General features: G+C 42.5%; 1 protein-coding gene across 4 annotated transcripts; it reads right to left on the reverse strand.

Moving 5' to 3' along the window:
- Nucleotides 1-1,554: 1,554 nt before the first annotated feature.
- On the reverse strand, nucleotides 1,555-17,155 carry LOC149341656 (DNA polymerase kappa-like). Of its 4 annotated transcripts, none has more exons than XM_089543790.1 (12): nucleotides 16,894-17,152; nucleotides 16,554-16,765; nucleotides 15,767-15,919; nucleotides 15,492-15,623; nucleotides 12,046-12,214; nucleotides 11,828-11,952; nucleotides 10,045-10,211; nucleotides 9,535-9,664; nucleotides 7,815-7,989; nucleotides 6,411-6,627; nucleotides 5,457-5,795; nucleotides 1,555-2,506 (listed from the first exon to the last, which is right to left on the reverse strand). In XM_089543790.1, the coding sequence occupies exons 1-12, from the start codon at nucleotides 16,904-16,906 to the stop codon at nucleotides 2,467-2,469; spliced, it is 1,872 nt and encodes a 623-aa protein (XP_089399916.1). In that variant the 5' UTR covers nucleotides 16,907-17,152; the 3' UTR covers nucleotides 1,555-2,466. The 4 variants fall into 4 exon arrangements, with proteins under 4 accessions (XP_089399916.1, XP_089399915.1, XP_089399917.1 ...); XM_089543789.1 differs by having other exon boundaries at nucleotides 1,555-2,510; nucleotides 16,894-17,151; XM_089543791.1 differs by lacking the exon at nucleotides 15,492-15,623 and having other exon boundaries at nucleotides 1,555-2,510; nucleotides 16,894-17,155.
- Between the last annotated feature and the right edge of the window lie 16 nt (nucleotides 17,156-17,171).

Raw genomic sequence — 17,171 nt, forward strand, 5'->3', positions numbered from 1 at the left:
GCTCGAGCAGTGCATTGGACTCCAAATAAAGCGACACCTCGCCGCAGTTGTTAGGTTCTTGAAACATCCTTTGCGCAGAGGTAGAGCTGCATAGACCTAGAAACCAGGTGAGAACTAGGGCTTTACCCAAAAATCATCGGCTACTGTCTGATTTCAGTTTACATCCTCGTCTTTCAGAACACAAGTCTCCAACCCACAACAGCAGGCAAAGCTATCCTTCACAGGACAAGCACACCAGGGGATTGGAAAGTTTTGGAAGCCAAACAAACACGACCGCACCAGATTAGGGATCACTCAATGGTTGCACCAATACCTAAACATATGCACCACGAGCTGCACCTGGGAAGGCGCAAGGCTTGAGTGGAGCATTTGCAACAAAAACTCCAGGATGACGTTCATGCCACATAAGTGGATGTTGTGGCATATCCGGATGGGGGCGCATTCGTGATAGCTGCGGTAGACCGCGTATACAACCCACTAGTAACAGCCTCCAATAGGGCAGAAAGCCCTGCCACATCTGAAGCCATAGCTGTGGCCATGGCTACCAAGACAGAATCAATAAAACGGCCCACATTATTACAGACTCAGAGCAAGCCTGCCATGATTATACAGCCAGTAGACCCCCGAAAAGAGCAGTAGAACTCCTTGCTGCTACTTCTTTTGAAGAACATCACTGAATTGCTTGGACACTAGGTCATGCTTGGTTAGAGGGCAACAAGGTGGCTCATAACCTAGCTCGAGCACTAATTAACAGAGCGGGTCCTTCCCATCCTTACCTCGCACCACTTCCGTCCACATATAGCGAACGACTAGAAACACTACATCTTAACCACATGAAATACCCTCCACTGCACAAAAAGCTAAGCACAGCAGATGTTGTAGCCTAGCACCAAATACAGACAAACTCATTTCAAAACCTATATAAATATAGTGAAATGTATCCTACACAATACCCTTGCACTTGCCCCTAGTGTGACGCAAGTCCCACACTTTTCCACGTTTCGTGGGGGTGTGCAGGCAAGCCTGAACCTTCAAAGACGACACATACGTCTTACGAGCAGTGGGAGGTTATGCTTTGGAAGATCAGCTAAAGCTCATCTACCAGGTTCATGAAGCAGCTCGGGTCACAGGGGTTCTGGAATGAGGACTCCACCTATCTGATCGTCAAGCAGCTCTCAAAACCATTTCTTTAATGAAGTTTACTCACTCTCTCTCTCAGTTTCCATTGATTGGTGCACATTGCTTGGCAGCTCTACCTAAGGATGACCTAGCCTGATGTCAGCCTGCGTGCTGCCTGTACACAGCAGCATCGCAGAAGGAGGAGATCCCATTGGGTAGGTGACGAACACCACGCAACCGGATGGGCCAGCAGACACACCTCGTGACAGGTATTCAAACTTTTCGCATTGCTACTATTGCTGATGTTTCGCTTTCAATGCTACCCGTGTCTCGCTCTTACCCCGCTCTGGCTTCCACTTTAAAAGCTTTGTTCAGTCAGCACACACACGTGCACTGACTGAACTTGTAGCCTCTCTGGGCACATTTGGCTGCAACTTCAATGCTGCCTATTTTATTATTTCTGGGGGACAGACACTTTCTTTGGGGGAGATCATGGGAGCTGGGAGACACTCTTCGTTATGCGCACTGGTGAAAAGTGAACTTTTTTCGACTTCGGGGGCAAGTTCACGATGCCTCCTCATTCATTATAACCGAGTGATGCAGCCACGGTTGTTCGCAGTGCCGTAGCCAGAATACATAATTTGACGTTAACACCACTCTTGTTCGTAATAAACGAGCGTTCGTTATAGCTGCGGCCGTTATATGCAGGCTCAACTGTATATGACTAAGAAAGGTGAAAAGATTAGAAGTTTTTAGTAGTATCAGGCCCTCGAAACATACATGCAAAGTGTATGCACTTTAAGCTTGTGTAAAGATATGTATCAAGACATGGTTCCTCTAAATCCTTGAAAAATCAAGTGATTTTTCAGACGACTCATGCATGGACAAGAGCAGTGTTAAGAACCATAACACATATTTCCATGCCCATAACATCACCCCCCAAAAAAAAGCGATACTGCACTACTAGAGGCATCAAAGTGCCAAAAATTATGCATTTTAAGGCAGCAATTTCATAAAGAATACAAAAGCAAATTAGTTAATTTTCAGTTTCATGAGAAAAATTGTTACAATGCTACTTCTAAATCTCTTATTGAATGTTTCTTTCCACACAGCGCATCAGTTGCTTAAGGTTTTGTTGTACAAATGACACAAAAGAAAAGCATAGGTTGGATTAAGAAAGAATATCGAGTGTATAATATTACTCTACAGATAATTATAAAAATATGTACATTTATGCACTATTTACATTACAAGAAGCAAAATGCTGATGCTCCCTTCATGTTTTCGAGCAGGAAGGTGAGAGGTAGTTTGTAATAGAGTTCTGTTGTCGTGGCTGCTGACTACTTTTTAGTCGCTTCTGTGACCGCTGGCTTTTTGGTGTTTCAGTCTTCCTGAAAGACAAAGGGAAAGAGATAAACAGAAATTTGAATGGAATTGCAGAGTATGCAATGTATCTCACCTGGTCAGTGAGCAAAACTTAGCATCGCATGAAAATTTGAACAAACTTAAGCTTTCATGTTGAAAAAAATATAATTATTTCCCAGAGCTGATACCACATCAAGATTTTTCAAGTGAATAAGCAATTGAAAAGGATCACAAGTATTGTGAAAGATAAAAAAACAAAATGATGTCACTGACACTGAAAAAAATGAATCTCACTGAACCTCTGTAAAACGAATCTGCTGAACTGCAAATTGCTGCTCTTGCATTGTGTGACACAGGACTTTCTTGAGAGGGGTCATTGCATGATAACTCGAACACATGCAAACTCATGGGAAGACTAATTCAGTGGTTGTATAACATGCTACTGTTGTGTGCACCATTCACATCCAAGGTAAACAGAACATGTCTTGTGATCTCTAAAGGTGCTGTAGTCCTAGGTATAGCAAACTCAGATGCATAGTATGTCGGAGACGAAAAGGGAGGCAAGATGCGGCACCATTCGACACGCGATTTCCTCGGCCAGGGACCCTTGTGCATGCGCGTGTGTGAGTGTGTGTGTGCGAGCCGACCAAGCGGCAGGCGCCCGAAAGGGGATCCCGCGGCCGTCCCTGAACCGGGCGGCGGGCTGTGAGGTCGGGCAGCGCGGTTGCCGGTCGCCGTTTTCCGGGAACTCTGACTGTCCAATGACGGAGAGGCGGGAGCGGCGGCAGAAGAGGGAGAAAGGAGGACTCGGCTCGGCATCGAGGGACAGTGGTTTTGCGAGACGCTCAACGATAAGGCCGTGCTTCCAATCTCTCTGTAAAGTTTTCTTGTTTTACCGTTCGGCCAATTAAACAAGTTGTTAAGTTCTACCGGAGTTCCTTCATTGTGAACAAAACTAACGAACATGTACATAGAGCACGTACTCTCTCTCGTACATAGTATGCTGACGCACTACTGTGACATTGATGCACTCACAGAGAGCCACTGTATGCCAGCTATTCTCTGCACGGTCATGTGCCAGTGCACTTTGAATGAGAAGTGTGTACCGTTTATTTCTGATGCAATTCATATAAAACTGCACAGCATATTTCCACAAGTGCCAGTGAATAATATGTCCATAAATAAAAAGTGCTTTTCAACCAAAACAGCTTTTATTTGTTTTTTAAGCAAAAGAGGATTAACTGCTATGTGGACTCTGTCATTGCTTTGTGCCTCCTAACTGAGCTAAATGGACACTGAAGAAGCGAGTAACCATCACAGTGTTTTAATTTAATAAAATAAGTTACTGAACTTTATTTTCCATTTAGAGCAGTAATAACTGTTCAATACAAATCTGAGCACAACCACATGCTACAGAAAAAAAAAACAACCACACAGCTTTTTCAGAATCCTCGTTGGCGCTGACTGGCGCATTGCTGATTTTTTTTCCCCTGTTTTAAAGCAGAGGCATTATATGGCTTATCGGCAACGGAAACCGGCATTGGTAATGACCGGCAGCAGTGGTCACAAAAATCTCAGATTAAAGAAGAAAGTGGTAGTGTGTAACGTAGTGAAACCGAGTAGACGTGCAAAGGCACCCCTTGCTTGAAAAGTACAAAAGCAAGGGACCTTGAGGGTTCCGAGGTCACTCCCCCATTGACTACAGCTGACCTGGCACTCCTGTGAGCTTACCTGAGCTTCCTCCCCTTGGCTATAGCTCGCGCGACGCTGTTATGAACTAACCCGAGCTTACCAGAGTTACTCAGAGGCTTCACACAAGATTCTCCGTTGGAACCGTGTTACGTAGTGCTTTCGTACTCAAATAAAATTTCTTCTGAAGGTGCTGGGAACGGAACTGAACCCAGGACTATCAGATTGCAAGGCAGGCACGCAATCCATGGACCACAAAACTGCGTTGCTTCTTGGCAAACAAAGGCGAACCTAGTATATCCTAATGAGCAGGTGTGTCATTAGAAAAGAAGAGGGAATTTTTTTAAAACAAATAAATAATAAAAATCTAATAATAATAAAAAAACTTTTCGCATTCAAAGCATGTTAAGCAGTTTAAGTGCCCTTTGTAATTTAAAATTTTTTATTTCCCCTACCACAGTGTCAATAATGTGCATTCCCCTTGCCTCCATTCGCGTGTTTCTTCCGTTCATCCAGAGAGCTCAAACTGCACACTCGTTAAGTAATGTTCCTGTTTGTGCGGCGAAGCCTCCTCACACCTGACGTTTCAGTCTGTGAGCGGGCTCCACCGCTACCATGTGGCACCGTGAAATATGCCATAGAGGCCTTACCATTCTGGAGCAGTTCTTCTTTGACACTTCTGACAGTTTTCATGCACTAAGGCACAGACAAAACTGAAGAACAGCCCTTGCCTCACAGTTCTCATCTTAAAACTAGGCAACCATTGCCCCGTCTTCCGCCAAATAAATTTATTGTGATATGAATGTGTATTGGTAGTCTTTTTGGAGGCTATTTGATAATTCGAACCTTTTTTATTTAAGTGGTCCCTTGAAGTACGAATTAACAAACTTTATTTCTATAGCACTGCTATCCATAGCTGTGAATTGAATTCCTAGTGGTAAAAAGGGCAGGGAAGTTTTGGCACCTTGCATGCAAGGTGAAGGATAAAAACAGCAGCATTTAGTTAATGCTGCATACCCATTTTACTGTTCTGTGTTCGGTTACATTATTGCTCCACTAGCAAACAAACTAACTGACAAATTTTACAGTGTGGAAAAGGCAAGAAGAGATAAATAACATAAATCCACCCCTAATTCTCCATATGTTTACATTCTGCCCTTGCTGTGCTGTGAGACCTTTGTCAGTTAAGGCATGCTCAGCGAGCTGAGAAATACACGCTTTGTTGTCAGATGCACTGGCTTAAGGATCATAAACAGCTATCTGTATTGTGGAAAAGTACGCACCTCTTCTCGGGCACAGGGCTGCAGGCAAAATCCTGTGACGACAGCATTTCACGAATCGTTGGCCTATTAAGGCAGGTGTCAATGTGCTCATTCACTCGGAACCAATCTGTCTCTCGAATGACATGGCCACACACTGGGCACCCGACTGATGCTGGCTCCTCCTCAGAACCAGCAGCCTGTTCCTTGCATGATGCAGCTAGAATGCTTCTGCTCATTGCTGCACTGCTCTTGGTGCCTTCATCTTCAGAAGTATCACACGGTGCCTCAGGGCTTGAATGTAGAAGCGACTCACTGGACATTCCTGAAGTGTCTGCACTTTCAGTGCAGTTCAGCTTATCACTGCAGAAAAAGAGAACAAAAAAGAGCCTCAGAACACATCTGTGAGTCGGACGTTCATACTACACAGTTTTTCTTCAGTGGAAGAAGAGCCTCCTGCTCACTGATACTTTAGATGTAAATCCGCCTAGAATACAGTGGGCACTGGGTTTGATTGCCAGTAGTGCTAGAGACCCACCAGTTTTTTAATATGAGCAGCCACTGGCCAGGTGATTGACTTTCTTGGAGTCATCCCTAAGGTAACACCTGGTGTTTGGCCAAACTGTTCTCTGCTTTCTAGGAAAAGGTACCAGCCCGTAAAGAAAGCTGGTTAGACCTCAGCTAAAGTAGCATCACACTGATTTTCAGCAGCAGACCTTACATCTTGTGTAAGCAGATAAGTGTAAGCAGATCTTGTGTAAGTAGATAATACACCAGCCAGCGACCACGCCAGCCGCACTTGGCTCACCTGCTCTGTGCTACCATGTGATTACTCAATTTAAAACCAGATGGTGCTGAGTGTCAGATTGAGGCGCGCCCCCAGGGCAGCGCTGGTTGCGATAGGGACAAAAAAAAAAGCATGAATAAAAGGATGCAAGTGGCTGATGTTTGTAAGTAGAACAATGCAATGATACTCACAGATTAGCACTATCTAGAGCATCCTGCTGCACCTTGCCTTGTCTCTGCTCACCCAAGCATGCATCGATGTGTGCATTCACAAAATCAGAGCAGCTGCTTTCTAGTGTCTTCTCACAAATGGGGCACTGGGCTGTCTTCTTTGAAGACAAAAATGCTGACAAAGTTGGTTGGGATGATGAAACAGCTGTGCCATCATCCAAGCCAGACAGTCGTATTCCTGGAAAACACCAAGTGGGCTTACAATGTCATAAACCAGCCCACAGCATCAGAAGCTCTATCACAATAGAAGCACTGACAGATTACTGATTTGCTGATTAATCAATTTTTACATGCCAAAGCATCACTCTGGGACATCAGGCATGCTGTGATCAGTAAATGCTAATAACCCCATCACGTCTACAGATATAAGCCGGAGCCCTTCACTACGGTGTCCCTCATAGCCTGAGTTGCTTTGGGACGTTAAACCCCAATAAACCAAACCAAACCAGATATAAGCAAATGTATCAGTCACTAATAGCTCTCCTTAGATGCTTATAGCTTCTATAAATTCTTAGTTATTTGAGTGGGCCTGCAATAAATCTGCAGCGTGGGTTCGGCCCATACATTTAAGGTCCGAGGAATGTCAAGCTTTCTGTAATAATGATGTAGCATGGCGTGGTGGTGAGAATGCTTTCGTTTACCTGAGCCTCCAGCCACTTAGTGAAGCTGGCTCTGCAAGCAGGTTGTACAGTACCCTTGTCAATACCTTCATCAGAACATGACATTCAAGAGCACGTACAGGCCAATTATCACCATCCTTCTTGCTAGCAGGGTATGGCAAAGAGGCTAGAAATTTTTCTTGTTTAATGTTTACGAAATTCTATTGAGTCTGCCGGTTTTGCAATTAAAATAATTTTATGTGTCTGCCTACATTTTTATGATGGTGACAGATAATTCATGAGGCGGACATGATTGAAAAGCACACAGAAAGAAGGCTGGACTTGTTTTTAAAAAAACACAAACTTGGAAAAGTACTTTCTATTTCTTGACTGATTTGTTGTAAACAATCTGTATTGTGAATAACAAGTATATCGGCAAGATTAAATTATTTCAGGATTATCAAGTCAATGGGAAAAAATACGGACCTCAACGTGCAAATAATTCACTCACAAATATGACTGCTACTCTTTCTCTAAAAGTCATATCGGCTGACAATAGTGTTTCATAACTTGCACGAATTAGTGAAATACGCAATGTACAGTACTATTTCGTGATTTCTCCATCTTTGTTTGAAGTGTCATAACCACCTTACTACAGCATGCCAAATATGTATAAATTTCATCATAGTTCCTCACAGCTATGTAATGCTCAAAATCTTGCTCAACAATGACTGATATATAATGCTGATATGAAACTATGACACACCCATCAGGCGCAATCGAAGAGGCTGGCCTGGCTTTGCAGCAGTTATTTCTTGGTGCAGTAGCCGCAAGGCTGCCTGCTTGATGGTCTCCAGCTGGCAAGTTGCACTGTCTAAGGTTATGCTGCGGGTCATCACATCAAACATGACTGTCTTCATCTTCACTGTCACCACCCTGCCCTGTTTTGAAGAGCAAAAAGGGTTTGCATATTGTATGCGCATACAGTCGGTATCGCCCTTGTGTACAGCACTTGAGCAGCACACTTCCGTGCATAAAAATCAACACCTCGTCACAGCTTCTAGCTTTTAAAGGAGATGCTTGTGTAGAAGTAGAGCCATAAAGACCCGCAAGCAAGGTGGGCAGGGGCACTTTGCTCTGAAACCATGGACTGCTTTATAATTTCAGTTTTTACTGCATGGCACACACAGCTAGAGCGCTCTACACTAGGGTGACGCAGACTAAACATACAATATTCTGCATGTCTGAGGTTTAACCACGGCAGCTAAAACGATTAAAGGGACTTTGAGCTCAATGCTATCAAAATTTTTTTGGTTAGTAAAATCCAATAGTTCTGCATTTCGTGGCTTTGTTGCCGCTTGTGAAGCAGCGAAAGGTGCATTTATTGCCAAGAGATTTGGATTCGAAGTTGACAAACTTTTTCCCGCCGCTCCGATTCAAACTCGGGACTCTCTGATAACAAAATACCAGAAAAGTGACATAAAATGGCGGAAACGGGTACTTCCTGATTGCTGGTGGCGACCGCTGCACTACCGCCTAGCAGCAGCCGAAATGAAAACTACTGCTGGCCAGACGCTGAAGGCCTTTATCAGCCGTCGTCGCTTCATTTACGTTTACACCATCGTTACGATGGATCCCGTTCCTGATTCCGACAATGAAGTTCTCACAAAGAACTGCAGCCTGCACTTCAGTGACCTCAAACCCGCACAGCGTGCGATGCTTTTGAGGTCTGAGGCAGCGGCTTTGGCAGGAGAGTCTGAGCGCAGAGGAGTCCACAGCATCGCTATCACTGCCGAGCCACTGTCTCGACTGATGTGTAGAGGTGGGGCATGCGGACACATTTAAATTCTGTAATAATAGTGTTATGCAGCCCCGCGTGGTTGAGGTCGTAATGTGGAGGTGTGTGGAACATTAGCTATCCACAGCTTTTTTTCCCTCTTCGCGGGTGCGTGCTGTTGCATGAACTCAGAGGAGAACTTAGAAAGGCACTTTGAGATCCTGTGTTGCTCCACCCCTGTAAATCGAGGCACGAAACAAAACCATGCTGGCACGCAAAACATTGCCGCGAGGCACCCCAAAACATACCGCAACTCAGTTGGCCGCCTGCTGCGCCACCAATTACAGGTTTTCAGTGACTACTAACATTCACGTTGCCTTTTTTCCGTCTTCCTCGTGTGATAAAAGTGCACTAACGATTTCAAAACCAAACTTATGCACTTCAATATCGGTCATACGCATAACCTTCATGCATGTTTGTCAGCCTCAGAGATCCATGGCTTCTACTATTTCGTCTGCACGTTTGCTCTTGCAAGATTGGCCTGTGGCGTTGATATCTGTATTTTAGTTCTTGCTCTTTTCTACCCTACAAGGGCTTCGTTTTCAGAAAGAGTGGTGTTTTTGCAGTTAGGAGCTGGTATTCTATCGATACAAGCCAACTTCAATTTCTCCTAAGTGTCCCTTTAAACAGGTATTCCAACAATACTCACGCATATGCCTTCCTCTTGGATCTGTTGGTGGAGCTCTTCACAAAGTTCCTCGCACTTGGAGGAAAGGTCTTGAGGATTGCTTATCTCTGTGAAAGTTTCTTCCACGCTTTTTGACTTTCGGCTTGAGTCACTATCAGGTAGAGTTTACATTAAAAAAAAAAAAACTTTCAGATAAAAGCCGAACACCAAGTAGGTTGCAAACAAAAGATTGTCCACTTGACTTCCTTGTTTGTGCACACTTCTTTTCAATTAGTGACTGAAAACTACTTCATATCTCTCTAAAAATCACTAGGACCTCAGGTAGCTAGCTTCTTAGTTAATTAGATAAACACACATTCTCTCTTGTGGCCTGTGAGAGATTCTGATCTACAATGATGCCTTCTCATTGAGCATGAAATAACATTACAGCAATACCAATTACAGTAGTAACTTTCCCCTCATTTTAGGCAATAATTTTCAAGAAAAACATGATGGCACAAGAAAAAGAAATGATGGCATAGAAGTACGCACCATTTGACTTCTGTACAGCCAAGACCGAGTGCAGCTCGAAGGTAGAAACGTGCTGTTACTTCACCAAAAAGATGACCAATTTCACCTCGCTTGTCCCACAGATCATGACATGTGCGTACTCCAAGAGCCACTAATAACTGTTCCTGCACTGCACCGATGCCTGGAACCTACATCAAGAATTTAGAATGCGCAGTCAAAAGGCCGCTTTAACTCTTCTTCCTGGACTGGTCTGCATACTCAAGAACAAGGAAACTTTGTGAGAAGCTTTTATTTCGCAAATGTAACAATTAGGGTGAAATCTGTAGCAATGGAGAAAAAAGTGAAATTCTAAAGACTGATGAGAGCAAAACTTTAGATTACACTGTCCCTCAAATATAAAGAAGTCGGCAAGTTCGAAAAACTTTCAAAACCTTGAAATTTTCTTTCCATGGCTTTTGTAAAACTTATGTAAACTTCATATTAATTTGAAGTACAAAGCTATCTAAGGTATCAATTTTGTCCACTTTACACTTTCCTGTAGGTGTGCTTTAAAAAATTGATATTTTTTTCAATTTACTTAAAGGGATATAGAGTGGCGAAGTTAGTTCTGTAAACATGAGTGGTTTTTCAATGATTATTCACAACAGATATTGCTACAAATCTGCAGTCATTACCTCATGGGAACTTGTCTGCCTTCTCCAAGTATTTGAATTATAAAACCAGATTTGGCCCTGAGCTAAAGCTCCATACAGGGAAAAAGGTAAAATGTTTTACAGACATTAAGAAGGCGTAGTCTTGGCTCATAAGATGAAGGTGAAAAAGTGCTTAGCAAGAAAAGTGCAGTCTACACACAAGCCACATTTGAATAATTTGTATCTCCAGTTCATTAAAAAAAATTCAATGAAATCTAGTTTTGTCCACCATATTTCCAAAGCATTTTAGTACAATTTGATTCAAACAACACTTTTCGGCATTTTTAACCTTTTTCTCTATGGCGATAAAACACTACACAAAGAATGAGTCTCGGAAGCACTTTATAAGTACAATATGGTGAAATTCGACTTCCAAGCACTCTGATAGCTGAAAAAACTAAGACTGAAGCAGTAACTGTTATCGAACATCTATAACAAGCCATTGCCAAATACTGTGTGGCAACATTTTAAGTGACACATACAAAATCAGGAAATACAGTCCAATATTCTCGTTTCCTTCCATGACCATGTGCAGCATGCCTCAGAAGGGAAACCATAATTTTCTCTCTAGGCACAAGACTAATGGCCAGAATTCAAGGGAATTCAAGTGTGACCTTACATTTGTTAAAGGGGCTCTGAAACACCTTCCGAGGAGAACACATCGACTCGCTCAATCACTGCACTGTGTTGTCACGAACAGCTGAGCCAAATAGTACACTTCTACACGCAGCAGAGCTACATGTATCAGTTCAGAGATAGTTATTGGTTAGACCCTTTCAGACGTCAGGCAGTTACCATGGCTGCAGCCGCTCCCGGCAGAGGGGCCGGCGGTGCAGCACTGATCTTCCAGCATGCAAAAAGAGACCGGAGGAGAGGGAAAGGCACGAAGGCACTGAAATTCAAATTTTCACTACAGATAACTTTTCTAGAAAGTGCATTAAAAAATTCTTGCTGGACAATATTTGTGAAGAGGCATCCATTACCATTCCTGGCATACCGCAACTTTATTAGAGCCCTTTTCAGAGCCTCTTTAATTACCAGAAGTGGACAGTAAATGTTAACAAAAACATTGCAGTCATAGTGAAAAATGTAGCCATGAAGGCAAAACTTACTTTGCGGATCGGAAGAGAAGACACAAACTTGCGGATAGAATCAACATCATTGGGAAGTCTGAACTGGTCATTTGGCTTGCGGATGTCGGAGCAAACTTTTGCAAGGAACATATTGGCAGCTATGCCTGAAAAGAGAAACAGTTGTCACTGTGCAAAAGTAGTAAATGAAACAATAAATAGGTACACAGAGTAAATTAAAACATGCACCGTGAACTTACCAGCACTCGCTGTCAGCTGCGTTGCTTCAAATATTTTCTGCCTCATCTCCTGAACAACATCTTCGGCTTCAATCTCATTTTTGGCCATGTATTCAGTAATGTCCAGGTAAGCCTCATCTAGACCAACTGGTGTGAAGTCTTCATCGTACTGTGCAAGCACCTGTCGAACCTTTTGAAACACAGGGCAGCACAAGTAAGCAACATTAGCAGCACATAAACAGCTATTTTGAGACAGATGACAGCGTTCACTTGGTTGCTCAGTAAGCCATAAACCAGTTTATATCTTTTTCCTTCAAAAACCTTCAGGGATAGTATTTTTAAAGCCTATCCAATGCTTTCATTCCCTACTTTTTCCTTTTAATACCACACATGAGTGTATAATAAGCAAATGAACTGTGCTTCATCCTGTACGCTTGTGTTTTTCCTTGTCATGCAGCTGTCACCTACATAGCATACCATACCGAGTCACAATGCCTAGCCCTGCTTGTTGCTTACTGAACACTGATTACTTGTTCTCTGTTAACAATGTAGAAACAAAAATACAAGCTTTAAAATGTAGGAAAAGACACAGCTGTAAGCAGTGCCACTGATACTCAACTTGCTCTTAGGCATAAAAGGCTAATGTCTTGGCTAAGTGCACTACAAACTACAATGAGAGAGGTTCATCCTTCTATTCACATCTAAGTTCTCCAATGTAGACGAAAGGCCCTAAAAGGGCTCATTTACAGATAAATTGGCAATGAAGAGATAACCGGACTCAAAAAGAGGAGCACCGAACGACGGAGACACAGAGCAACAATCCGATATGCAGCTTTGAGACTCTCGTCTCTTGAGGGCAAATGTAAAAGGTTGAACAAGGGGAAGCTTTGGGCCAGTTGGTCTGACATGTTGGAGAGGAGGAATAACCGCTAACTTGACAGGACTGATGAACGAGAAGAGGACAGGACGAGCGGTAACTAGCAACTGAAGTTTATTGAAAAAAGACATGTAGCAGCAAAGGTTGCATCTGCGCATAGCGTACGAGAACGGAGATAGTGACACGTGGAACACACGAGATAGTTAATGAAATACCAGGACGAGCGGTAACTAGCAACTGAAGTTTATTGAAAAAAGACATGTAGCAGCAAAGGTTGCATCTGCGCATAGCGTACGAGAATGGAGATAGTGACACGTGGAACACACGAGATAGTTAATGAAATACATCGAAATACACTATCTCCGTTCTCGTACACTATGCGCAGATGCAACCTTTGCTGCTACATGTCTTTTATCAATAAACTTCAGTTGCTAGTTACCGCTCGTCCTGTCCTCTTCTCGTTCTTCAGTCCTGTCAAGTTCGTGGTTATTCTTCCTCTCCAACACGTAAAAGGTTGACACAAGCGAATAACAATCAATGTCCAGCAAAGGCTATTTAAAGTGAAGAGAAAGAGATTGCAACCTTTTTTCTCGAGTGAGCAAATATAAAGCTTCATTCTTCTTTTTTTCCAAACAACAGTGGTCCAATGTTTCTGTCCTACCAGAAAATATACTTAGAAGTCGTACAAAAACTCACTTAATTTTCATGCTCTAACAAAATGGTACTGCCTACTTTGTCAAGCTTTCAGGGCACCTAGTGTGAAACACTGCAGACATCAGCAATCATTTTCATGTCTGTTGCTGGCTTTCATAACTTTCAGGACGTGAACATTAATGTTCTTCATTTTTGACTTCCATTGTACTCTATATGAACCTACAGGAGTGAAAGTATACACTCCCCTTTATGTTGCAAACTGCATATTCTCTACAGATGTTGTCTTTTATGTTTCATCATCATCATCAGCCTGACTACGCCCACTGCAGGGGCAAAGGACTCTCCCACATCTCTGCAATCAACCCTGTCCTTTGCCGGTTGCGGCCACCTATCCCCGCAAACTTCTTTATTTTATTCACCTAAGTAGCTTTATGTTATTTATTGTTTACAGTACAATTCACTACTAAAGTAACAGTCTGAACAACAATTAACAAAAATAGTATTTGCATGTGAGGGACAAATGCTGCCCGAAATGTGAGGATGTTTCCCTCTATTTCGCAAGGACGTACATACATTTACTGAGGCCTAACAATCGTAAACTTTGCAATACTACTCCTGCCCTTCAAAGCAATTTGCGATAAACTGTCAATACACAGGAGGAAGTAACATGTTCAACAAGAACAATCATCACATGTGAAGGCGTCTCTGAGCACTACTATTTCAGCTTAAGTTTGGCTGTGTCCTAAGGACTTTCCACTGAAAGGGATTCTAAAAGGAAATATTAATGGAGACAAGAAGCTATACTAAATTGATAGATTACACTTAAGGGAGACTTACTTATAGCACTGTTTTTATACCAAAAGGTTACTGTATTGCCCGGAAAACCACAAATGAAATCAAAGATTTCCTTCCCCATGTAAATGCTCAACAAAACACAGGCAGTGTTTTGTCATTTGTATATTTTTACAATCAGTGAATTCCAAAGCTGTGAGCAAGTCAGATAAAACCAAAGAAAATGAAACCTCCTGGCCCACTGACTAGAAGGCTTTTGTTATAATAAAAACCTATTGTGCCGTGATCACCTTTTGCAATTCGAAGCAATTTTCTCAAAACGTAGCAGCCTCACCATCTGGAAAAAGTGCAAATTATCCTGGGAGCTTGTGCATCACTTCAGTGCTCACGAAGGCAGCGTGCATGACAGATAGGTGGCATGCAAAGTGAGCGATGCTTTGCATTCTTGTAACTTGGCAGCACTCACTGTGCTGCTTTTCTTCGATTTCAAGACAAGAATATTTGCTTGTCAAAATAGTACTGCACGTGAAAGCGACGAACAGAGTGCTGGTGACAAAGAATCTGCTTGACTAGATGCACTTACTGGAATTTTAGAGGGGGTGACCCCATAGGTTTTTTATTTTAGTTTACTTTCTGGCTTATCCAAGCTGTTATCAGTAAAAGCTACTGAACTGTAGCCTTGGGACACAAACTTTTGTCTAGCTGGATTTCAAGTGTAATTTAAATGACAACCCTCATAATTAGGATAACCTGATATTTAAGACACCAGAAGTGCAACATACTTCTAGCATAAAATTGCCTCCAGCAGTTTCATTTCAAACACTTAAAAGTGATTCTTATGATATATTACTGTGTATATGATACAACAAAAGTAATTGATGGTTTATGGTTTATGGTTTATGGGGGTTAACGTCCCAAAGTGACTAAGGCTATGAGAGACGCCGTAGTGGAAGGCTCCGGAAATTTCGACCACCTGGGGTTCTTTAACGTGCACTGACATCGACAGTACACAGGCCTCTAGAATTTCTCCTCCAAAGAAATTCAACCGCCGCGGCCGGGATCGAACCCGCATCTACACCGCGGCGGCAAAAAAAAAAAAAAAAAAGTAATTGAAACATGTGGTACATAAAGCTTGGGGGTGTACCTTTCTGCTATATGCAGTGTACTTGCTGAAGTTTGGACGGACAATAATTAGCGATGGGCACAGCTTCTTGCCAATGAATCCAGGCATTGCAGCTCGAACACCATATTTCCTGGCCTCATAGTTTGATGTTGACTGCAGGTGATAAAAAAGTCAGTGCACTACTTAACATTAGAGTAATTGAACACAATTATTTTTTCCGTTGAAACAAGAAACAATTTGCATGCCTTTGAAGTTTTGGAATGTCAGGAAAAAAAAAGGGTCATCAGAACAGTTACCAGCATTCCCATAGAACCAACAGCCATTGGTTTGTCCCGCAAAGATGAGTTGTCAAGCATTTCAACGGCTGCATAAAAGGCATCCATGTCAACATGAACAATCACTCTGTTCAAGTCACGTGAGTATTCCATCCTCTCTGCAATTAAATCCATCTGTAAATAAAAGCAAAAATAAAGTTGACTACTACATGAGGCAACTGTGTGCAGAAAAACAAACATTAGTACATTAATGTACTAATGTTTGTTTTTCTGCACACAGTATTTGCACACGGTATTAGACCAAAGACTGCATGCATTCACAGTTGTGATATATTTACACTGCCTAATTTTACGAATATTTATTTTAGCTGAAGAGTGTAAGCTTGAATATTGAAGATGAAGATTATGCACACAAATATATCTTCCAAGCTTTGGCGCTTGGCATAACAGGAGCCAAGCTCATACAACATATGGTGCTCAAATTCTGCTAAATTTGTCACTTTACACGTTGTGCAACTCTGTAAATGACATTAAAGATGCTCCATCATCACCTCCCTGACAAAATCACAAAGGAGTCTATAGGAAGACTGCATATGACAGATAAATTTCTTAACTGTGTGATAAAAATGAGTCAAAACAAATTTACAAATTAAACGCTATCACATATACGGCATATGAATAGAATGAACGCGAAATATTGCGTTGCAGCAGCCTGACACGTCAAGTTTGTTACACAAGCCAATGAATGAAACATTAGGGGCGTTTTCGATTTTTACGCATAATAAAAAATACGTGCTGCCGTACAAACCTGATGCTGCGACGCCTGCAACTGCACAGACGTCAGATTCTGCAGCTCACCAAGCATGGCATCAATCCTCAAGTTTATACGACGCTGACGCTTCTGTTGGTGTTCGTAATAAGCAGTTCCTTTCGATGCTTCTTGAATAACCTTGTTAACACGATCCTTGTCGATCCCCTGAAGGCCGGCTTTGCTTGCGTTTAGTTCCAGTATTTTCACACCTGTAGAACAAGTTTTAAGCACAGTTAGCGATAAGAAACCGAAATCGAAGCTAACAATGGAAAACAAAATTTAGCGCCACGGCGAAACTATTTTGCATGCTACAACAGCTCGCGACCCCGATACTCACCCTGGGCTTCCATGCTGTTTTGATGAGATTATCGCTGCTTGACAATAAATATCCTCAAGTGAATCTGAAAAACTGCTCACTGGACGCTTATTCAGACTCCCTACTAAGAGAAGACAAATTTTTCTTTAGTTATTTAACGCTAAACAGAGCGGCGCGCCAGAACAACCGCGAACGCAACGAAACTAAACAAACGCGCGAAACGCGCCATGCCGTTTGTCGCAGGTACCGCAGGTATCCGCAAGGGCCGCGACTGCGACGCTAGCGATCTACCGGAACCG

Source organism: Amblyomma mixtum, chromosome 5, assembly GCF_055824585.1.
Source record: "Amblyomma mixtum isolate Tamu chromosome 5, ASM5582458v1, whole genome shotgun sequence".
Classification (NCBI taxonomy): domain Eukaryota; kingdom Metazoa; phylum Arthropoda; class Arachnida; order Ixodida; family Ixodidae; genus Amblyomma; species Amblyomma mixtum.